Genomic DNA, 24,432 nt, shown 5'->3' with positions numbered 1-24,432 from the left:
AGTATTACTTTTCCCAGTTTGGTTTTAACTAAGAAGGGCACCTTCTACAGCCTCTGGAGAGGAAGCCTTATACTTTCCAGCAGTCTTTACCATCAGGGTGTATTTAATTATATTCAAACTAAATTACTTTGGCTCAAGATCAATCATATTTCCTTTTGACGCTAAGTAGCTCCGCCTCACCCTAGTGTTCATGACCTTGTGTAAGTGTTTGCAGGGTGCTCTGGTCAACCTTTTCTGTCTCTTAGTGCTACTATGATCTGGCTAGTCAAGAGTAAGTTTGTTTTCCCCTCTATGTACAAAAGAATCCCTCTCCATTTATTCAGATAAAATATCTGAATTCATCGAGTACACCAATAAAAAGATCAATTCAAATGAAGATTCAGAGCCGGCAAAAGCCTTAATATCATTTGTTCTAACCTGAGAGTTAACAGTTAATCCTCTGCCCGTGAAGTGTACGACCATTTTGCATGTAATTAAAGGGCAATATTTTAAGTGTTAAAAGGAAAACAAATCCTAAGGAATATTAATTTTATGAGGTTTTATTGTGGAGGATGAGTTGTCTTCTTAATGTTACCTATAATTATAAATCAGCTCTTTGTAATGAATAAAGATTAACACATAAATTCTTGGGGGAAAAAAAACAGATAAAATACAAAAAGGTATCCTGTGGGACATGAACACTCAACTTTCATGGTTTTTCCCCCCTTATATGCAAAACAACAACAACAACAAAAAAAACAGTATCTGGGGCTGATGCCAAAACACAATCTCAATACTATTGCCAGTTATGAGAAAGATAGGCAGATGGCTGATGAGCTAAAAGAAATCAGCGATGAAGTTCATGTGAATTCTTAAATCTTCTTGGAGAGCAAAAAGGTCTTTTCTGCCTTAAGTGATGCATCAGTCAAACAAAAAGGCAGGGTTCTACGTGTGACCTTTCCAGACAGTCATCCACTCTCATCCACTCTATGGGATTATCTCAGGAAAAGTACAGACCCAGCCAGTGACAAGGTTCACCTTAAACAGAATGAAATGTCTCTTTCAATATGGAAATTGAAGAGGAAGTAATCAATTCTTGAGGATCACAGAATGCTTAGAAATGTAAAATGATGGGGTCTGTTTCTCTTGAGCAGTCAATAATATGAAATTCTCAAAGGTCTTATATTTTCCAGGCAAACTGACAGCAAATAAGGTCCCAAAGACTATCAGTACCATAAGTTAAGGAACTCATTTTTTTATATTTACTTATAATTAAAGCTGCAGAATTCCATGAATGGCTGACAGTAGAATACTAACCCACTGAAGAATCAACCAAAGGAAGATTCTGAGAACAAGGTAAGTAGGTCCAACAACAGAAGAGTGTTAAATAACTTACTGTACATTCATAAAATGGATACTGTGCAACCATTCACAGTGTGTTCTGAAAAATGTCCAAGGAGAGGGAAAGGGTTGATAACATATTGTAAAATGAAAAGTTACAGAGTGAAATATTCTATACGATCTCTATTTAGGAAAAAAATATGTACATTGAAAAAAAAGACTAGGAGGACACACACAAAATTCCTGACAAGAAATCACCTCTGCTAGTGAGAATTTAAATGTCTTCACATTTTTTTCTTTTCCGAATGAAAAGGGGGTAAGATTAGGGGAAATTTTTATTTTCAAAAATAGCCATTAAATATACTCTGATCTTTGTCCAATCTTTTTAATAACATGCACAACAAAAAACAAGTATAGTTAGTGCCACTTAGCATTTGCATTAACAGTTATTTATCTTTAAGTTATAAAATCAATAGTTCATTCAAATTTAGTTTCCCTATACTTTTTGCCCAATTCACACAAGAACAATGTATTTTTTAAAATGTATAATGACATAAAATTTTATCCAAGGTTGCAGTCTTCCATGCCATCTTCTTCACACATCATGTCTAGAAAATGAACTTCATATGCTTGATTCCATAAGTTTTGAAGAAAACCATTATAATGAGTGCCCACAATCCCAGAATAAAACCCCCAGGAGGATGCCAATCTTTCAGCTTTGGTTTCTGCAAAACAAAGAGGACACGGTAAACTTAACAATAATGGGTCAAACAAATACTGATGGGAAACAGAAATTTCACAGGCTGTCTTTGAAGGGGAAGTAATTTAGCCAAATTAAGTGTATTAGGACAGCAACAACAACAAAAGCTTCTAACTGGGTAAATATTTCAATGTGGTTCTTACAGAGGTCAGTTTCAGACGCCATTTTGTTTCTTCAAAGAGGCTTCCTTGACTACCCAGCCAAACAGCTCTCTTCACCCAAGCTCTTCAGTAGCCTACTAGTCCTTCTCACTTTGAATTTATATATTCATTAGTTTGTTGGTTTTGTCTGTCTCTCCCACTAGACTATAACTCTACGAGGGTCACCTTGCTTGTACTCCCAGCACCCCCCTGTCACGGTGCCTGGCACACAGGAGACATACGTATATTATACTGATTAAGTCACTGGAAAAACAAATGCTATCCAATTCCATTTGTTCTGATATTCAACAAATACTTGTTTGGGGGCCCATACCTTTGGTCATGGTAAGCCCTTGAGACAGAATGTTCCTTACTCCATTCTGAACCCTATTTGAAATTCACCAACTAAAATGCCAACTCCTTCAGATTTTCCCACCTGCTATATTCTTTTCTTTGAATGTGTAGCTCCTTCTACTCTTACTTCTATCGAGTAACATAATTATCTTTATTGGTTATCTCCCTGCAAAATTCCAGGGGGAAATGTCTGGCTGTATTCATTTTATATCCCTTTGTCCATTCCCTACCCCTCAAAACCCAGCCAAGTGTCCTGTATATTTCTTTGTCCAGCAAGGAAAGGCAGATCAGTCTTCTCCCTTTAGTTGTCATTGCAACAGCTACGTTATGTCCCTGAAATTGGAGGTCTGTAACTATGATCTTTTTATGAGGTTTACTTCCTAAACTACTGGCCAAGATTGTAAGGATAGTTATGATATGAGAATCATATTTTTTTTAAGATTTATTTATTTGAGAGAGAGAGAACATGTGCGTGATGGGGGGGGGCGGGGCAGAGGGAAAGAGAGAAACCCAAACAGACTCCATGGCGCTATACGTGGAGCCCAAGACAGGGCTCGATCCCACAACCCAAGATCATGAACCGAGCTGAACCCAAGAGTCGGTCGCCTAACTGACTGCACCACCTAGAGGCCCCTAGAATCATATTTTAGAGTAGAATTGAGTAAAGAGAACTGTCATCTAAAATTTTCTTTAGTCACCATGTAAACTAGCCAAGGAAGGTTCATAAATCTCTTAGAGTTATCTGCACCTTATAGTTTGGTTTCCCATATATAGGACACCTAATGTTCTTTAGTCAATCCTAAGCTCATCACATTACAAGAAGAAAGGAGGCAGGCAGGGAGGAAGGGAGGGAGAGAAGGAAGGAAAGAAGGAAGGCAGGTAGGCAGGCAGGCAAGCTTAAATATAAAACACATCAAGTCAAATCAACCAGAATTCGTCAGTAAGGGCCATGCTAGTATAGTTGCTTAATGTAGACAACATTATAAACCCACTAAAAGAATTCAAAAGAACATTTTGATACAACAAAACTCTATTTTTCTTTTAATTTTATAAATGGAGAAGTTATCTATGGAAATGCCTGGTTTTCAACTAGGTGATCTTTCTGCAACTTCTTCCTTCTCTTCTGAAATTCTCCTCTCTTGGCTTCAGTGATACTCTCCCCAGGTTTTTCCCCTACTTCCCTAACCATTCTTTTTCAGTCTTCTTTGCCCCTGAAATGCTCGTGTTGTCTAGAGCTCTGCCCTCAGCCATTTATTCTCTCCCGTTATATAAATAATCTCTCTGGGTAACACCTGTACCCTGGTTTTGACCTCTGTCAGCAAGCTTATGATTCCCAAATTTATATCACTAACATGGAACTCTACGCTAAACCCTAGGTTTACGTACAATTAACAGACATCTCTACTTGGATATTCTAAAGGATCACAAACTTTACTATAGCCAAGAGCAAATTCATTCCTGAGTCCTCCACCCAATTCTGTTTTCTTCCCTGTTTTCCATCACTCCATCCATACGGGGGGCATCACCATGTTGCCAAAGTGATAAAACTGGAAGTCATTCTTAGCTCCCCTCTTAGCTCCTCTCAGACCTTCCCATTTCCATGAGTTCCTAATTCTTACAGGTTTTCTCGCTATCATGTCTGTCCTTTCTAAGTTTTCTATTGCCACTGCCACTGCCTTGGTTCTAGCTCTTATCATTTCTTGTCAGGATCACTGAAATAGTGTCCTAACTAGCTTCTCTTCCTCCAAGATGCCCTCTCTTTTCCATCTATCAATCATATTGCTGCTAGACACATTTTCTTAAAATACAAATATATATTTATAAAATATGTATACATATTTGTATAATAATAAAAGCCTCATATGTATGCAATAGGTATTGTTTGTTTTAAGCACACATTACTTTTGTAATTTAAAAAAATTAAATAAATAATTTAAAAACGAGGGCTCAGTGTGGTGTGGTTCAAAGAGCATGGGATTTAGAAACAACTGCTTTGGGTTCAAAGTTTAGTTTTAACACTTAAAGCCCATGTTACCTGTGAAGCCACTTCACCACTCTGAATTTCTGAATCTGTAAAATGGGCATAGTAACACAGACCTCCTGGGAATGAATGAATGCACAATTACAACAATGATGTGTTTTCTGAGAATGCAGTCAGTCTATAACTACCTGTTCCCACCTAGAAAAGTGATGATTTGAAACTCAGAGTACTTTTTATTTTTATTTTATTTTATTTTTTTTAGATTTTTTATTTATTTATCTGAGAGAGAGAATGGGAGACAGAGAGCATGAGAGGGGGAGGATCAGAGGGAGAAGCAGACTCCCTGCCGAGCAGGGAGCCCGATGCGGGACTCGATCCCGGGGCTCCAGGATCATGACCTGAGCCGAAGGCAGTTGCTTAACCAACTGAGCCACCCAGGCGCCCTTCAGAGTACTTTTTAGATAACTTTCTTTTGTGTTTGTTAGTTATGAGGAACAATGTTTGAAACAATCTGATTTTTGTATACATTTCAATTCAAAATTAACTGGTCAAACTAACAGAGAAATCAACCTTACTGTTTTCATATCACGCTGGAGTTTTAGTCAACCACATAATATAAACACAACTGACAATACTGTTTACAGTGGTTACGTGCTACCCTAACTCTTAAGTCTATTCTCACCCCCTCCCACTACTTCCAGAAAACTCCCCAAACACCAAAAATATTGTAATCCAATTCTTCCTCATGTTACTTTCTATTCAAAACTCTGCGATGGCTCTGATCATATGTGAAATGATGATGACAGAGGTTCTTTCCCTCTAGTCTCTTATAAGATGGTAAGTCCAGTGGCATTTCAGATGGAAGAGCTTTTGTGAAACACTATGAAAAATCTTAATTTAATTCCAGTAGAAAATCTAGATTAATATAAAGCATAGTTATATTAAGGACAGGGAAGGTAGATATCACAAGCATGTGACAATGAAAAACAAGTGAGTGAATTAAACGTGATTTACTACTGCTTGTTTTTTGTCATGTTTATTTTCTATTATTCAAACAATTTGTAATCCATGCCAAAGGGTTGAAAAAGCTAAACCAAAAATTCTTTTTCCATAAATGGGGAAAAGGTTGTCATTATTAGTTATTAGAGGAAGCACACCTTTATACAATAGTTTGCAGATGTACCCTGAAAATTCAGTTTAAGAGTACTGACCTAATTGGGGCAACAAGATTCACATTTTCCCCAATAACTAGGAGTCTCGGATTTAGATGGTATTTGAAAACACACACACACCACACAGGTTCATGCTTTAAAAAATTTAAATAAATATTATCAAAATCTGGCATTAAACTCTTACCTATAGAAGGACAGGCTATAATATACAATACAGACGATTATTCCATAAACCAATTTAATGAATTTCAGTGCTAAAAGAGTTCAGGTGATGTGAACTTTCAAGAGTTTAAAAATACTGTAACTTTCAGATAGTATTTAAACCAACTCATGCTTTAAAAAAAAAAAAGGTGAACATCATTTAAGCTCTGTGATTCATTAGAGATTACTGAAATAATAATCAAGTAGTTAATAGCAATCTTAGTTCTGCAGCTGTAGAAACTCCAGTTACTTTCCAATGAGATGGATTCCCTGAGGTCAGAGTTGTACCATTAGATCTTAAACTTAGCCAGAAATAGTTGCCAGGAAGAAGACAACGAAAGCTTCTTTGGAAGTCACTATCATTTCTCCCAAGACTGGTCCTGGCAGCTATTTTGATCTATTATTCCAAAGACTGGCTCAGAGAATTCTGGAGGCATTGCTTCCTGGCTCCTTCAATAAGATGTGTCCCATATTTAGACCACTGATGCCCAGGAGAGGACCAGAGAGAAGAGCAAAGTGCTAGAGCTTTGAATGTAATAATGGAGGACTAAGAAATGTATGTAATCACTCCAAAATTATAATGGAATTTTGTATTTATTTACAATATAACATTGTACAGACTAACAAAGAGCAGCAAATCTCAGCTTTCAAAATGGCTATTTGCAGTTGCTATATTTTTTATTGTATTACATATTTTTGATTAAAAGAAAATGGCAAATGAATTATTAATTAAATACAACTTGGACTCTTAGCTTAGCATGGCATCTACGTAGAATCTTCCAGTGCAGCCTTTCCCATCTTCTGAGGAAAATACATATGAAGACACAGAAAGACAAGAGCACATCGTACTAGAATGAATTTAACCTCTGATGAGAAACCTCAGATAATTTCACTATCTGAAAGTCCTAGAAACCAGGTCTACAAACAAATTAATAGTGGCCTGCTTTTCTGAAAAAGGATTGCTTTGCACTGGGAAACACAATAATTCTGTCAACTGAGAAAGGGACTTCTGCTCTCTCCTTTTTCCTGCCTGCTATTCAAGAGATTGTGTTTCAGAGTAGAAGCGTGGCTTGACGAGGCAGCCAAAAGTAGTGTAACTCATTCCTATCCCCCCAATGGCAAATCTCTTTACCATCTGAATACAGTTCCCAGTAAAGAACAAGTCAGAAGGTAGAGGGGCACTGACAATGGTTCACTGCATCTAAGAAGTTTCAATATCCACATGAAAACCTCTGAAGAGAAGGGAAAATATAGGAAAAATCCTTGTAGTAGCGCATGTTAAGAAACAGGTTTTTCCAGGGGCGCCTGGGTGGCTCAGTCGTTGAGCGTCTGCCTTCGACTCAGGTCACGATCCCAGGGACCTGGGATCGAGCCCCACATCGGGCTCCCTGCTCGGCGGGAAGCCTGCTTCTCCCTCTCCCACTCCCCCTGCTTGTGTTTGTGCTCTGGCTATCTCTCTGTCAAATAAATAAATACATAAATAATCTTTAAAAAAAAAAAAAGAAAAGAAACAGGTTTTTCCATACACTTCACCATTTTAAAGTGCCCCCAAACCAGACATACATAGGTAGCGTGGTAGCAGAGGATCCTCGGATCCTTGTTTAGTTTAGCAAAACCACATTTGATGACTGCCTGCCAATCACAGGAAATGTATAACAAATTATTTTTCAGATGCAGGTCTGAGAAGGCATTCAAACTGAAGTAGATAGGGAGAAGCATTCACATACTCTGTTGGCACATACCAACAGCATTCTAAGAAAAAGGAAAAACATGGAGAGGTCTATGAGTAAAAATACTCCCACACACAATAAAGAAATATCCTGAAGATGCAGAGAACATATCTCAGAATAAGATGCAATCAGGAACCAAAAGATCATTTTAGAAAAATTTTGTTTGGCATTGACTTGAATAAAGATGCACAAGAAATTGAAAATAAAAGAATGGTACAAAGAGAAAAATTATACAAGATACAAGGGCAACAGGCTGAGATAAAAAGGGAGCAAAATTAAAATCCACGTTGACAAGGAAGAGTGCCCTAAGCACATCTTTGAGTCCTTCATTCACCTAACTGTGGCAGATTGGTGGCAAAAAATGGCCCAATTCTCCATACTTCCCTTGTATCCATGCCCTTTGCAATATGTGCTGTTATAGCAACTCTCACCAAGAAATGGAATTTACATCCTTGTGACATCTTTTGGTCGACAAAATGCAACACAAGCAACAGTGTCCTAATTCCAAGGCTTTGCTTGCTTCTGCTCTCTCAGACTCTGCTACCACCATGAGAAAAAAATCTAGGCAAGGCTTCTGGAGGCAAAGACATCATGTGGAGAAGAACTCAGGTTCCCCAGACAAGAACCAGCCAACTCCCAGAAGCAGACCGGCCTAACCAACCCAGGACTGCCCATAGACTCATGAGGGAACTCAGCCGAGAACAGAACTGCCCAGTTAAACTTGGCCTAAACTGTCAACTTGCAGAATTATGAGCTAAGAAAATGGTTGATACTGTAAGCCACTAAGTTTTAGAGTGGTTTATTATGCATCAAAAGCTATGGAATACAACCACTGATGTAATTAATGTGGAAGGAAATACCCTGATCCTTTATTATCATAAGAAAATAAAGTTCCCATCTACATACTTGTGGCTTCAGATTTCTGCAGGAATGGTACAAATAAGAACAGCATAAAGGGCAACTAATCAACCTCTTGTCCACCATGAACTCTGCTGAGGTGGGGGGGGATGGTCTGACAAGATAATCTCCTCTGACCCTCCTCAAATAAGAAATCCAGCCCCATTAACTCATCTAACTTTCACAAAGCATCTGTCACACCTGAACAGTTATCTAGAGCCAGACTCTGATGAAGCCATCCAGGAAAAATACCTGCTATACGTCTTCTAGAGGTAAATTTCATGAATATTCTTTGCATAACCTCCCCAGTAAAGGAGCTATATTGATGCTCTTCCAGTTCTCTCTTATGGGCTTCCTGGAAACAGACTGATTCCAATTGCCACCATGCCAGGAATTGCTCTCCCGGAAATGAAATAGGGGAACCCAGAGACTAATTCACCTAGCTTCCTCTAGCCTTCCTCCTCTCAATTGCAATCTAGACCAGATGTCTAGCTCCTTTCCTTTTAAAGTTAGTAATTAGTGTTACCCAGATGTTGCCCCCTGCTGGGGAAATGAACATCTCCTAGGATTCTGATGCACCCTACTCATGGTAAATTTGCAAAGCAATTAATCTAATCTAGGATAATTGAAGATGCTTTACTTTTTACTGTAATTTGTTAAATATAAAATTGACCATAGTTTTTCCTTAACTATGATTTTAGTTTTCCCATGACAAGAATATCCACTGTTAACATTATTACTTAATAGTGCTCTGGAATTTCTAACCAATCTAGACATAAGTTCCAGTAAGGAGAAGTAAATTTTCATCTGCAAATATTATGATTAGATATCAACAAACTCTACAAAATAAATTCATAATTATGAAAAATAAAGAGCTCAGATTTTTTTTTTTTAGATTTTTTATTTATTCATTTGAGACACAGAGATACAGAGAGAGAGAGAGAGAGAGCATGAGCAGGGAGAGAGACAGAGGGAGAGGGAGAAGCAGGCTCCTCGCTGAGCCTGGAGCCTGATGTGGGGCTCGATCCCAGGACCCCAGGATCATGACCTGAGCCAAAGGCAGACACCCAACCATCTGAGCCACCCAGGCGCCCCAAGAGCTCAGATTTGAGATAAATATAAAAAAAACTTTGAATATGTTACCAAAAACGAGTCAAAAAACAGAACAGAAAAAAAAAAATTCCATTCACAACAGCAATAAAAAACATAAAATAACAGAAATAGCCATAACATGAGATGTAAGGTAAACAATCCAAATTACCCTATAAAAATGAGTAAACAGACCAGAATATAAAAAAGGATATGATAAAGCTAATCTAAAATGTTGTTCTCATGCAAAATAGAAAGATCAATGCAACAGAATAGAAAGCAGGCAATCAAGCCCAGTAGCCAAGAATTTAGTACATGATAAAAGAGCTATCACAAAAAAGTGGGCAAGAAAATATTCTTACTGGTGCTCTGGATTAACATTTGGAAAAAACAGTTTTGTTGCTAGCCCAACATTATAAACCAAAATACACTTTACATGGTTTAGAATTAGATGTAAAAATATTAGATGTAGAAACGTTTTTTTAAAATTTTCTTTGTAAAGTGGCACCTAGGGACACATTCTAATGGTAGCTATGTTAAAAAAGTACCAGTGGAGAGGGATGCCTGGGTGGCTCAGTCGGTTAAGCGTCTGCCTTCAGCTCACATCATGATCCTGGGGCCCTGGGATCGAGTCCCACATCAGGCTCCTTACTCAGCAGGGAGCCTCCTTCTCCCTCTGTCTGCAGCTCCCCCTGCTTGCTCTCTCTCTCTCATTCTCTGACAAAGAAATAAATAAAATCTTTAAAAAAAAAAAAAAAGTACCAGTGGAGAGCAGTGGCAGAAGAAACTCATTGTGGGGAGCAGAACGCACGAGGCCAAGGGCCTACGAGCTGACTCAGAAAGGACCTCTTGGGAGAGCTGGCCCTTGAACAACGTGTCATATTTGGGTTGGTGAAGAGCAGAGCAAAGTCAGGTGATGAGAAAAGCCAGGCATTGTTGAAAGGCAGAAGGAAGGTGATGGACGATGCACAATGGTGGAGATTTACATCTGCTAGTTTGCTGCTGACCAGCCAGAACTGTAGCAACTGGGAAACACTGCTGAAAGAATGGATGCCCTTTGGGTGTAGCAAGCATCAAGGGCTACAAAGATTCATTCTGTAAATGCCCAGTTGTGAGCTAGGATTTGAGACAAGAAGCTTCTACTAGCTTGAGTCAGTGCCCACCCACAGGTGAATGGAGTAAAAAGAGATAAAATGTAGGAGAATTTGCACACTAAAGGGATTTATAAATCTAAAAGCAATAAATGAAAATAAAACCAAAAGGTGAAGAGATTTTTTTTTTTTAAAGATTTTATTTATTTATTTGACAGAGAGAGACACAGCAAGAGAGGGAACACAAGCAGGGAGAGTGGGAGAGGGAGAAGCAGGCTTCCCAAGGAGCAGGGAGCCCAATGCGGGGCTCGATCCCAGGACCCTGGGATCATGACCTGAGCCAAAGGCAAACGCTTAACGACTGAGCCACCCAGGCGCCCCAAGGTGAAGAGATTTTTAAAAGAACTTTTTGAAAGCTCTGTGTTTTGCAAAGTGTACAAACCAAAAGGTGAATAAATGGGAAAATATGATAGAAAGGGGGATAAGTTTAGTACATGAAGATCTTCCCAAAATCAATAGACACAAGATTTATTAATAAATGGAATAAGGAAATGAAAATTTTCACAAAATAATTACAAATGGCTAATTAACATTGAAAAAATTCAATCTTCTTGATCATAAAAACAAATTAAAAATAATATTTAACTATTTCTTCATCTTTTAAAAATTACACTAGTAAATGTTAATGAGGATGGTCAACTTTTCAGAAAAATAATCTATTAACATGTTTAGAGGTCTTTAAAATGTTTGTATTTTTTCATTCAGAGGAACTGTTACACTCTGAGCTACATTAAGAAACTCAGAAATGGGGCGCCTGGGTGACTCAGTTGGTTAAGCGACTGCCTTCGGCTCAGGTCATGATCCTGGAGTCCCGGGATCGAGTCCCACGTCAGGCTCCCTGCTCAGCAGGGGGTCTGCCTCTCTCTCTGACCCTCCCCCCCTCATGCTCTCTATCTCATTCTCTCTCTCAAATAAATAAATAAAATCTTTAAAAAAAAAAAAAACTCAGAAATGCTGACAAAGGTTTTGCACAAAGATTTTCTTCTCAGTGTTATTTACATAATAAAAAAAAGAAAACAATCCATATAAACAATAATACAGGAAATATGGTACATCTACATAAATAGTAATCAAAATGTTTTCAAATAATTTTAATGATTTGGAAACACACTTACGCTGTAATAATAAGAAAGTAAAAGCAAGATTCAAATTAAGTATGAAATATGATCTTCTATAACAATATTCAAAGAAAAGGAATATATTAAGGTCTTAATAGTGTTTCTCTGGATGAAATAGAATTAGGTAGTTTTAATCTCTTCTCTAAACTTCTATATACTTTTGAAAATACGTTTCTACAATGGATATGTATTTCTTTATTTTTTGTGTGTGTAGGGGGAAGGGAATATATAGGAAAAACTTCTATTGAAAGAATCCACTTAGAAGAATCTTCATATACTCATCTTTTCCAAATTAGGAGATACACTGCAATAATACTGTTTAGTACTTGGTATTCTAAGTTTAAGAAAATGTAACATGAATAGCATGACAGCAACATAATATAATAAAGTGCTTTTTCAGTATGTATTTAATGATACTGCTGGAGTATAACAAGATTGCTATTTTTAAAACAACTATAGGTAATATTTTAGACATTCTACAATAATTTTCCTTGCAATCAAATGACAGATTGGTATAATTATTGCATTTGGTAGTACAGCTGCATTTAAGGTAAGTTCATATTAAAGTATAGCTTATAATTTCATTTGTGTCCATATTAGAACTTCTCATAAAATGACTGATTTTATGTAGTTAAAGTACTCTACTGACTGCTATTAAATACACTATTTTTTAAAAAACTTTCACAATAACAGCTATAATACAAAGGTGAAAAGCACACATAAAACACCGCACTGTGTCATGAGCAAACACTTAAGAGCTTAAGGGCTACCTATTATTGAAATGCCTAATGTTTCAAATTAAAAAGATAGGTAGCTAAGCAACACTGCACTGCCAATTGTGCAGAATATTCAGCCTCCCCTTTCATGTTGCTAGGAGAACATTACCATAGAACTGCAAAATAGTTAATGGAGCATAGATCTAAGCACTAAAATTATGTCCAAAGAAGAAACTGAGGATTTTCAAAATTGTACGTGTTTACTGTAAAGCAAATGAAAAATTTTCAAAGTTTCGATGAAATTCTTTTCTTAAAAAAGAATGATCACATCAGTTCAGTTAAACTATATTTTAAGTAAAGGAAAAAAAATACAATATACTGAAGCTACTAGTCTAATAACTTTAGAAAACAGCTGTTTGTTTTCAACTGTTTGATCTGTGCTGGTTTATTAGTATTTCCAGTCTCTCTGTATCTTCTCTATAAAATATAATTTGTAGTCTCCAAATTATATTAATAGTGTAAATCAAACTGTGGTCAGCAGAATTCTAAGTCAGCCCCCAGATTCCCTCTCCCTAGTGTACATTCCCCATCTAATCCCTTCTCCTTGAGTGTGGACGGAACTTGTAAATTAGATGGGCTATCTCTCTTATGATTAGGTTACATTAGGTAGCAAAGATGAAGGGATTCTGAAGATATAATTAGGGTCCCTAGTCAGCTGACGTTCAGTTAATCAAAAACAAGATTATCCTGGGAGGAGGGGATGACCTAATAAGGTGAGCCCTTTAAAAGAGAGTCTATATATCAGAGATAGAAGTCAAAGAGATCAATACATTAGAAACCGCCGAGATGCTCTCCTGCTGCTCATGAAGAATCAAACAGCCATGTTGTGGTGTGCAGGACAGGCAGGGAAAGCAAACAGCCTCTGGGAGCCCAGGAACTCAGTCAGCCCTACAACCACGGGAAACTGAATTCTGCCAATAACTAGTAAACTTGGAAGAGGACCCTGAGCCTCAGATGACACTGTCATACTGGTTGACACCTTAATCAAAGAATTGTTAGACCGTGAGCACAGGACTAAGTTCAGCTCTGCCCAGACTCATAAAGCATGGAAACTGAGATAATAAATGCTTTTAAATCACTAAATTTATTTGTTACTCAGCAACAGAAAACTAACAACCAAGACTTGAAATGAAACTATTCATTATGCCTGGTAACTCTTCCTTGGGTGAATAACTGACTAATATATTAACTTTATATGTTCAAAAAATAGAAGTGAAGAAAATGAAATATTCTAGTCTAATTCCTCCTACTCTTCCATATCTATTCATTCTGTTAAGACCCTGCTCCAATGTCACCTCCAACTGAAGCCTGTTCTCATACCCCAGTAAAGAATTAATTTCTTTTTCTCTAGGCACCAAAGGTAATTGGCTCCTATCGTACACTATAGTCAGCTTGTGTGTGTGATTCTACCACATTGTGATTTGTTGGTGGTGTCTTATCCATTTCTGAACCTTATCAAGGTCTCATAGGCTTTGAATACAATAGAGCAATCAATTTGTCTTAGTTACATATTATTTTCTCCTTGAAAATAAGAAATACAAATATTCAAATATTAAGTACTAATCTACTAGTTTATACTCTTGGTTTTATGACTTAAGGAAAAAATAAAGAATTGCATTAATCAAATAACAATATAATCTATTTTAAGAATCCCTAGTGAGAAATTAAAAACATTATTTAATAAATGTGAAAACAATTTGAAATTTGAAATAAATGAATCTGTTTTTTAGTTCTTAGTTCTTAAAAAAGAATCCACTGTTCCCATAAATAAAAATAAAAGTACATTTATCAACAGTTATTTATCTGTGTCTGTTAAGAGGTAATCAGAGCTCTGCTTCTGCAGATGTAAGGTTAAATGCTACAGAAACTATCGGCCCATTCCAAACAACTAGAAAATCATACAGAAGGTAAGGAACAATGGTTTTCAGATATTGGACAATTTGCAGCAGTTTTCTGACCCCTGGAAGAATGGAAATAAGTGAGTCTCTCGAGTGCCCAAGCTTATTGCCTGAAGAAAGCTTCCAAGCTGCAGCATGAGGAAGGGGACCCAAACAGAACCTGGCAGTCTTGCTGAGTCAAGGAGACACAGATTAGAATTCAGGGAGGTTTGGGCAGCTAGAGTTTGCAGGGCAGACCACTGGAGAGGAGGGGGCAGCACAGAGACAGGCCTCCAGATATTTGCAGAGGGTCTTCTGGAGTCTTCTGCACAGTGTCATCTCTGCATGCAAAACAAGCTGGCAGAGGAAAACAACACAAAACACCAGAAGCAACAGGCCAAACACTCTCCTAAGATTCATAATATGCAGAGCACCAGGTCACAGCTCATACTGAGTCTAATGCAGAGTAAAGCAGAATAAATCAGAAATAGTGGAGCTATCTCCCCATCCCCCTTCCAAAGAAGGATCTGCTCTGGATCTGCCTCAAACAACTTAAAAGCAACCCTTAAAGGGCTCAAACTGATCCTACAACAATATCTAACACTGCTACATGAATAAAACAAAAATCCAAAATCCAACAACAAAACTTAAAATACCTAGCATCCAATTAAAAAAAAAAAAGCCATGGAAAGGAGAAAAATATGACCCATAGCTGGGAGAAAAATCAATCAATTGAAAAAGACATAAATGAGATGATGGATTTAGTAGCAGGGCTTTTAAGATAGCTATTATAAACTGGAAATAAAGAAAAACATGAACATATGAAGGGAGAAAGAGAATACATCAATAAGGCCCACATAGGATCTTCAGAGATGAAAAATATGATACACGAAATGAAAAAATGTACTGAATGGAATTAACAGATTAGACACTATAGAAGAATTAGCAGAGAACTATTAAGATAGCAACAGAAATTATTCAAATAAAGCACAGAAAGAAAAAGAGCAGGAAACAGAATAAACAGAGAGTGCGCTGTGGCACCATATCAAGCAGGATCACATCTGTGCAACTGGAGTCCCAAGTGGGGAGGGAGAAAAATACCTAAAACAAATAATGACTGAAATGTTTCCAAATTTCACAAAAACTATAAACCACCAAACCCACAAAGCTCAAAATCAAGCATAATAAACATGGACCACGCAAAAGGACTATCATCATCAAAATGCCAAAAAACAATGATAAAGAGAACATCTTAAAAGCAATCAGACAAAAAGAGATTTGTTCTTAGAGAGCAGGGTTCAGCAAACCACAGCACATGGGCCAGTCACGTGATTTATATAAGTAAAGTTTTACTGGAATACAACCACACTCATTCACTTTCATATTATCTATTGCTGCTTTTATACTAAACCAAAGTTGAGTAGTTGCAACAAAGGCCAGATGACCTATAAGCCTAAAATATGACGTGACCTACAAGCCTAACACATTTACTATCTGGCCCTTTAAGAAAAAGGTACAGAGGAACAAAGTATGACTGAAGGATGCCAGAAGACATCTTAAAGCACTAAAAGAAAAGAGCAGTTAACCTAGAATTCTAGGGAAAATGTACCAAGTGAAAAAAATCTTTCAAGGATGAAGGTGAAATAAAGCATTTTTCAGTAAAATGAAAGCTTTGAGAATTCAACAGACCTATACTATATGGTAGTATATACCAAATACTTATACTCTATACGGTATATCTATCATAGGTTTAGACTAGGAGGAATGTTAAGAGAAAGCTCTTCAAGCAGAAGGAAAATTATATCAGACAAAAACGCACTCTTACACAAGTGAATGAGGAGAGAGAACTGACAAAGAGGTGGATAAATATAAAAATACTTTTCCTCATTTTCATGTTTCTTTAAAAGGTAATTGACTAAAGCAATAATGATAATAATGTATTACAAGGATCATCATATATGTAGAATCAAAACAAACAACAGCAGCAGCATGAAGGATAGAAGAGAGGGATTAAGAATATATCATTATAAAGTTCTTATGTTATACATGCAATAGTATAATATTTAAAGAAACTGTAATAAAGATGTATATATTATACATCCTAGAGCAACAACGGCAACAAAGTAGATTCACTAACAAACCAAAAGTGGAAATAAAATGGGATCATACAAAATAGTCCAAAAGAAGGCAGAAAATGCAGGGAAAAGGAACTAAAAACTAATGGCCCAAACAGAAAACAAATAGCAATATGGTAGATCTAAATCGAACCAGATTTAAATGCAATTTAAATACTGATAATTACATTAAGTGGAAGGATCTTAACACTCCAATTAAAAGGAAAAGATTGCAGGGCGCCTGGGTGGCTCAGTCGTTAAGCATCTGCCTTCGGCTCAGGTCATGATCCCAGGGTCCTGGGATCAAGTCCCACATTGGGCTCCCTGCTCTGCAGGAAGCCTGCTTCTCCCTCTCCCACTCCCCCTGCTTGTGTTCCTGCTCTCGCTATCTCTCTCAAATAAATAAAATCTTTTAACTAATAAATAAATAAATAAATAAATAAATAAAAGGAAAAGATTGCAGGTTGACTAAAAATATAAAAATGATATTCTACCTGTAAGAAACTAAATTTAAGACACAGATAGATTAAAAGTAAACAAATGGAAAAAGACATACCATGGAAAAGAAAGCTGAGCAGGCTGTTTAATGTTAGAGCAGACTTTAGAACAACAGATATTATAGGGATAAAAAGGACCTTCTTATACTGATAAGTTGATTCATCAAAAAGACACATGAATTCTAAATGTGTATGTTCTTCAACAGAACTTCAAATACACAAAGCAAAAACTGACAGGAAAGGAAAAATGATAATTGTACATTTCAGCACAATCTCAGAATTAACAAGTATTGATTGATTGATTGATTGATTGATTGGCAGAGGGAGAGGGACAGAGATTCTTACGCAGGCTCCATGCCCAGTGTGGAGCCTGACATGGGGCTCCATCTCATGACTCTAAGATCATGCATGAACTGAGCTGAAATCAAGAGTCGGACGCTGAACTGACTGAGCCACCCAGGTGCCCCAGAATTAATAAGTTTAAAAAATCAGTAAGAATATAGAAAACTTGAATGTTATCAACCAATCTGATACAGTTGATATTATTTCACTCCACCCAATAACAATAGAATACAATCTTTACAAGTACACATGGAACATTCACCATGACAGACCAAATTGTGATCTGTAACAGAAGTCTCAATAAATTTTAAAGGATAAAATCATACAAAAGTATTCTACATGGTGGAATTAAACTAGAAATCATTAATAGAAAAGATATTTGGAAAATCCCCCAAATACTGGGAAGTTAAATACATTTCTAAATAACCCAAAAAGAAATCACAAGGGAAGTCAGAAATTATTCTGAACTGAATGAAAATGAAAATACATTTCAAAATGTGTGGGAGGCACATAAAACATGCTTACAGAGATACGTATAGTTTTAAATGTTTGTATTAACAAAGAAGAAATTTCTAAACTCAGTAATCTACGATTCTACCCAAAGAAACTAGAAAAAGAAGAGCAAATGAAACCATGATAAGCAGAAAAAAGAAAAAAAGTGGAGTTCAATAAAAGTGAAACAAAAAAATACAAAAAAATATCAATAACCAAAAAAGTGCTTCTTTGAAAGTTCAGTAAAATGGATAAAACTTCTGGCAAAACTGATTAAAAGAAAAAAAGAGAAGAATCAAAGAGGGGATATGATTACAGATTATGCAGACATTAAAAAGATAGACGATACAAAAATAACTTCATGGCAATAAATTTGACAGTGGGTGCCTTGAAAGATACATCAGCTTATCTAGTTTTAAGCCAGAGAGTAAAAAAGACATGTATACCTGTAAAGTCTACACAGATTTCCATATTCCTAATGGATTTGGAAAGGAGAAGAGCCTCAGTCTAAAACGAGGAAAGGGATTTTCAGTCAGAGTGTAAAACAAAAGGGATCTGTACCACTAAGAACCCAAGAGAGTCAAGTAGAAATTGCAGGTAATAAAACCTAACACTTTTTAAATGTTTATCATATGTCATGCATTATTTTAAGAATTTTAAAAGCATAGCTTTAAGATAGATAATATCATTACCCTGTTTTACAGATAAAGAAAAGTTTTCAGAGCAGGGTTCTTTCTTCCTTTCTCTGCAAAGGGCCAGATAGTAAATATTTTAGGTTTTTCCAGCCATATAATCTGTTGCAAAGTACTCAACTCTGCCTCATCAACTCTGCCTCATAGTACAAATTAGCTGTAGACAATAGTGAGCAAAAAGATTTAGGTATGTTCCAATAAAACATTATTTATAAAAACAGGTGGCAGGCTAGATTTTATCTGTAGGCCATGGTTTGCCAACCATGCTCTAGAGAATGGTTGTTAATGGTTCAGAACATACCAACCCCAAATGAGCCACTTTGGCATAGTGATTATTTTGAACTGAAGGCACTTGAGAAACAGCAGATGCAGGAAGGGCCCTCTGATCTTCACCTTTCTACCTGAAAGCCGATCAAAAAATTTCCCATGGAAAGGTGCTTTCTCTGTTCCAGGAAGACAACCTTCTTATCACTGGATACTGGCAGTCAACACCAAAATCAGTCTATACAAACTAACCTACTAAAATAGCCCTTACTTTCCATTAGTTTCCCTCCTATATTTCCTAGTTATTTCCCCCTCAATTTACTGCCCCTATTCCAAGCCCCTTTGTCTCATCACTTCTCCACAAAAGCATTGTTTCTTTATTAAAATATACAAGCTCCTAGTCCTAACTGCTTCTTTGGGTATTCATTTTCCTTATGAATACCCTCACATGCACATAAAAATACTAAATAAAATTTGTATGTTTTTCTCCTGTTTATCTGTTTTATTTCTGTTTAATTCTCAGGCCCAGCCACAGAACTTAAGAGAGTAGAAGAAAGATTGCCCTTCCCTAACTGTATAGTGATTTTCTTTTAGAGTTATCTGAATCTGTCCTTTACTTGATAATCTTTTGGAGAGATGTCATCTAAGAGATGCAAGTATTGGATGGATTTTTAAAAATCTACATTCTACGAAAGCAGTGGGAAATCAGTACACTCTTACATTACTTTATGATTTCAAACCACTAGGAAAATTTTCTCTGATGTGAAAACTGTCAGTGATTAATTATTACAACTTACTTTATCTGAAAATCCAAAAAGTACATTTAATTACATTTTATGCTGTACCAAAAAAAAAAAAAACAAAACCCTAATACACCAATAACGAATAATGCTTGCCTCCAGTTGTACAACTATTTCTAAATGGGTAAACAGTTAAGAAAAAAATTACTATAATGGGCTTTGTTATTTTACTGTTTAAGAAAAAATTAAATTCCAAATCTTTGTTTTTAGATAGAATTTTCCTAACTTCTTCAATGTGAGTCTCCCAAGAGAATCATCAAAATGCTTTTAAGTGTTAGACTGGCATCTTCTCTTTTGAAATATACAGTCTAAAGAACAAATCAGGAAGACTCCTCTGTGCTTAAGTGAAGTCATTCTTCAGGGACAAAAATTAATTTCAGTTAATTTTTCTGCAATATCATCTGCTCATTCCTAAAAAGATTATAAACTAAATTTATTTTAAAATAAATTAAAAAGTTTGAGAAAGTATTTTTAACAAAAGTAGTCACTTTTAGTCATGGTATTCATTATAAGATTGTTTAACATATTTGTACAACAAAAACAAATCTTAAAATTATTTTTCCCATACTCTACTAGTAATGATCTTGCCTATGAAAAAGGGCCTGTATATGGTTTAATCAATGACAATACTCTTAAACAGCCCTTTTCTACTTCTATACTAGTTGAAAACAGCAGGCTAAGGTTTATAGTATATTACAATTACTAATTTATTTTATTTTTGGCAGAACAGCCAACTGAGATGTGCCAAGGAAAGAAGTAAAATAAGAAGTCTGAAAACTCTTAAAAATGAGTTGTTAGTATGTCAGTGAGATCTACTTTATCACAGACTAACAATTTTAGGTATAGTAAACAGAGCTATTTACCAGAATAAAAATTTTAATTAGTGTCTAACGTATCCATTTATAATTACTACATCTCTCTCTAGCAATGTTACAGATTTAATAACACTACCTAAAAGTAAACATGTTTAGTCCACAAGATTAAGATGTCTATTGGCACATTTTATTTTATTTATTTTTATTTTTTTATTTTTTATTAACATATAATGTATTATTTGTTTCAGGGGTACAGGTCTGTGATTCATCAGTCTTACACAATACACAGCGCAAACCATAGCACATACCCTCCCCAATGTCCATCACCCAGCCACCCCACCCCTCCCACCCCCTCCACTCCAGCAACCCTCAGTTTGTTTCCTGAGATTAAGAGTCTCTTATGGTTTGTCTCCCTCTCTGGTTTGGTAGAAATCTCTTAATCAAAATTAGGTAACATGGATATTATTTTCACCAAGTATTAATAACCTTGGAGATAGAACTGGTAAAAAAGATACACAAGCAAAATCAAACAATTAAATACCTTGATGTACTGATAAATACATTTGAAAGTAGATCAAAGTAAAAAAATCTTTTAAAGAAATCTATGCTTATCTAGAAGTTATCAGAAATTAAAATTGAAATATACTACACGAGTTACCCACCAAACATGACTGGTACAATAAAATCAAAGTTAATACTGAATGCTAAAAATCTGTAACTAAAGATATTGATTCCTTTAATATAAAAATGACTTTTCTGACATGCATAGATCAGTTTTAAAGTGAACGATAATCTAAACTCCTATTGGGAAGCACATTAAGGTGATTTCAGGTCAATTTGGATGACAGATTAAATAACTCCTACTTACACTATTTTGATCTGTTGCTAGTCATATCTAACTACTCTAACTACCGCCAAGTATGTAGCATGAAGCTGAAGGGTACTGTATCTCAGCATGTCTATATCCAAACAGCCAGTTTCCCGATCTATATGGGCAGAGATTCTTTTGGGTTTCATTTTCTTTTTATTCCATGTTACTTCTGCTTTTGGTGGACCCCTGGGTTTAACTGCTGTCAAGTTCATTAGGCTAGTCATCTAACAATGACAGCCAACTGATACAAGCAACAATGTATTTCCCTCACTTTTTTAAAGATTAAAATGTTAACTTACCTTATTACACTGTAAATTAAAACCTTCCTATTAGAAGCACAGGATGCACAGGGCATGAGTGATCTGGTTCTACTTTCCTCACTGTGTATTTTTTTCTTCCTTGTACAGATTCTCTATCTTAAAATTTGGTACAAATACATAGCTAGGGAACTGGCCAAGGAGCATATTACTTTTCCATTTCCTGGAGCTGGAAAAGGGTACATCTCCTCACTTTTCGTACTGTTTGTCTCAATCCCCAGAAAGTCAGCATTTATTCATTCACTAATAATCCTCCACCAAAGCACACTTATGCCCCTAATATTATGGACTACACTTAATCCTTAAGACAAATAGAAAAAGCTAAGAGGACATCAGAAGCTATGTGATACATTTTGATATAATGGAATATAGAAAATGAAAACATTCTTTATATTTGGCATATTTGCAAAATTACAATGAATTTTAAAAGACAAAAACTCAATTTAGAACCGCCATTACAATTCTATCATGGTATCCTAATAAAATGAAAATTCATTAAAAGACATATTTTAACAAGTCTTCACTATGTATATAAAATATCTTAAAAGAAGAATTAAAATTTTATATTTTCTAAGAAGAGACACCAAAAAGTTTTCTGAAAGGCTTTTGTCTTAGTAACTAAGATGATGAAGCTATACTGCAAAGGGAGTAAAGTTAATTATCAAATTCTTAATATTTAAAGCAATACAAAGGGTCAAATGTCTAATATTCATTAGGGATATTTGCTTTCTGAATGTGAAAAACTCTAAATTACTTCAATTTATGAAAGAAATGTATATTTGTTTTTAATCACTGGTTGTTTATTTTAGTTGTGTACAGAAAATTTTCAAGTACTCAAGGTCCAGTCATAGAAGTTAGAGATCATCAGGGCTCTGTGACATTCATTTTTCTTTTTTTTTTTTTTAAGATTTTATTTATTTATTTGACAGAGAGAGACACAGCGAGAGAGAGAACACAAGCAGGGGGAGTGGGAGAGGTTGAGAAGCAGGCTCCCCGCAGAGTGGGGAGCCCGATGTGGGACTCGATCCCAGAACCCTGGGATCATGACCTGAGCCGAAGGCAGTCGCTTAAACGACTGAGCCACCCAGGCGCCCGACACTCATTTTTCTTACAACTGTGGACAAACCACTATCTGTTAGGCCTCTCTCAGTGGTGGGGAACAGATAAAGCATTAGCACAGGCTAACAGGGAATGAATTATATTCCAAACGTCCTTTTTATCATCAGTTTTATGGAAACTAGAAAAGATGTTTTTAAAAATCATCTTATAAATGATTGTTAGATGATTAGGACAGGTCACATAAGGCTATCAAATTCATACTGTTGCTGAACTAGGAGAACTAAACATGGACCCTCAGATCAGGTGGCTACATAGGAGAGACTTTTCTCGATTCAAGCAAGTCAACTACAGGTAAATTTTAAATTAATCAAGCTACCTTTAGCACCTTCTCCTATCACTTCTTGTACCCACATCCTTTCACATTTCTATCTTGTTTCAAGCCCTCACCAGGGAGCCAAGGACAACTGGGGTGGAGAAGGAAATCAGGAACAGAATTGTGAAGGTAATGGATTCTCTTTAGGCCAGTTTCTAAATAAATGGATATTCATGTACTGAATATTGAACTAACTGTTGATATTTATGCCTTCCAAAATATGGTTTCAACTAACCATAACATGCATTACATCTGTTGACACCTCATTCATCACATTTCCTGGGGACAAAGTTCCTTTGTAAGAACTTCGCAATGTTCATAGGAAGTACTAGAGCATAGTAGTTAAGAGGAAGGGTGTGAAGTCAAACAGACCTACATCCAAATTCTGGCTCTGTCACTTACAACATGGAAGACCTTAGGCAAGTTACTTAACTATTCTGTACCTCAGTTCATCCATGCACAAAATGGGAGTGATAACTTTTTTAATGGTACTAATTATTTTCTGATGATAATTATGATTAACCAAAAAATATGTTTTGCACCTACTTGCAGATGCACAACAAATATGAAAAGAAGCAGATGAATTTAAGAGACATTTAAGGGACAGAATAAATGGGAGGGATGAATATTGTGAGAGGGAGAAGAGGAGGGATGAATATTGTGAGAGGGAGAAGAGATAAGCAGAGAGAAAGAGAGGATGGAGGGAGGAAGGGAGAGAAGGAGGAAGGAGAGACAGAGGGAAAAAAAAAACAACCCAAGATTCTAAAGCAACATTACTGAGAATACAGTAGCATTGAGATACCAAACATAGTAGAACCCTTTAGGAAAGGGGTGAATTCTGTTAGACAACGTGTTCAATATCTAGGTGGAGCTATCATACAGACAATAAAATACTGTCTGCAACTCAAGAAGGAGATGAGAATGTGTGGGGGATCACTGGCATATAAATGATACTTGAAAACCATTATGGTAGATCAAACAGTAGGGAGTACATGTCTAGTAGGAATTTGTAAAAGGGACAGAATCCTAGAGATAGCCCTAGGAAGATATCAACATAAGATTTTCGAAGGATGTGATCAGACATTGGAGGAAAACCAGCATGCAGTGATGGTTCAGGAGGAAAGAATAAAGGTTTCAGAGAGATTAACGGAAGCAAATACCACAAAGAAGTCAAAGATTAGGATGATGTGAAAATTAAGGAATTGTAGTAAATTTTGCAAGAATAGTTAC

At 36.2% G+C, this 24,432-nt stretch overlaps 1 protein-coding gene across 1 annotated transcript in view; it reads right to left on the bottom strand.

The window, feature by feature from the left end:
* Positions 1–705: 705 nt before the first annotated feature.
* PIGK (phosphatidylinositol glycan anchor biosynthesis class K) overlaps positions 706–24,432 on the bottom strand; it is a 119,851-nt gene continuing 96,124 nt past the window's right edge. The window contains exon 11 of the mRNA XM_045897392.3: positions 706–2,045. Coding sequence (XP_045753348.1) covers positions 1,929–2,045 — 117 coding nt within the window. The 3' untranslated portion in view covers positions 706–1,928. The remainder of the gene's footprint in view (positions 2,046–24,432) is intronic.

The sequence above is a fragment of the Mirounga angustirostris genome, unplaced genomic scaffold (assembly GCF_029215605.1).
Source record: "Mirounga angustirostris isolate CCGP_5_RB_7025 unplaced genomic scaffold, mMirAng1.0.hap1 SCAF_4, whole genome shotgun sequence".
Taxonomy (NCBI): Eukaryota; Metazoa; Chordata; class Mammalia; order Carnivora; family Phocidae; genus Mirounga; species Mirounga angustirostris.
Note: the sequence above shows the minus strand (reverse complement) of the source record. Positions and strands in the feature narration are given on the sequence as shown.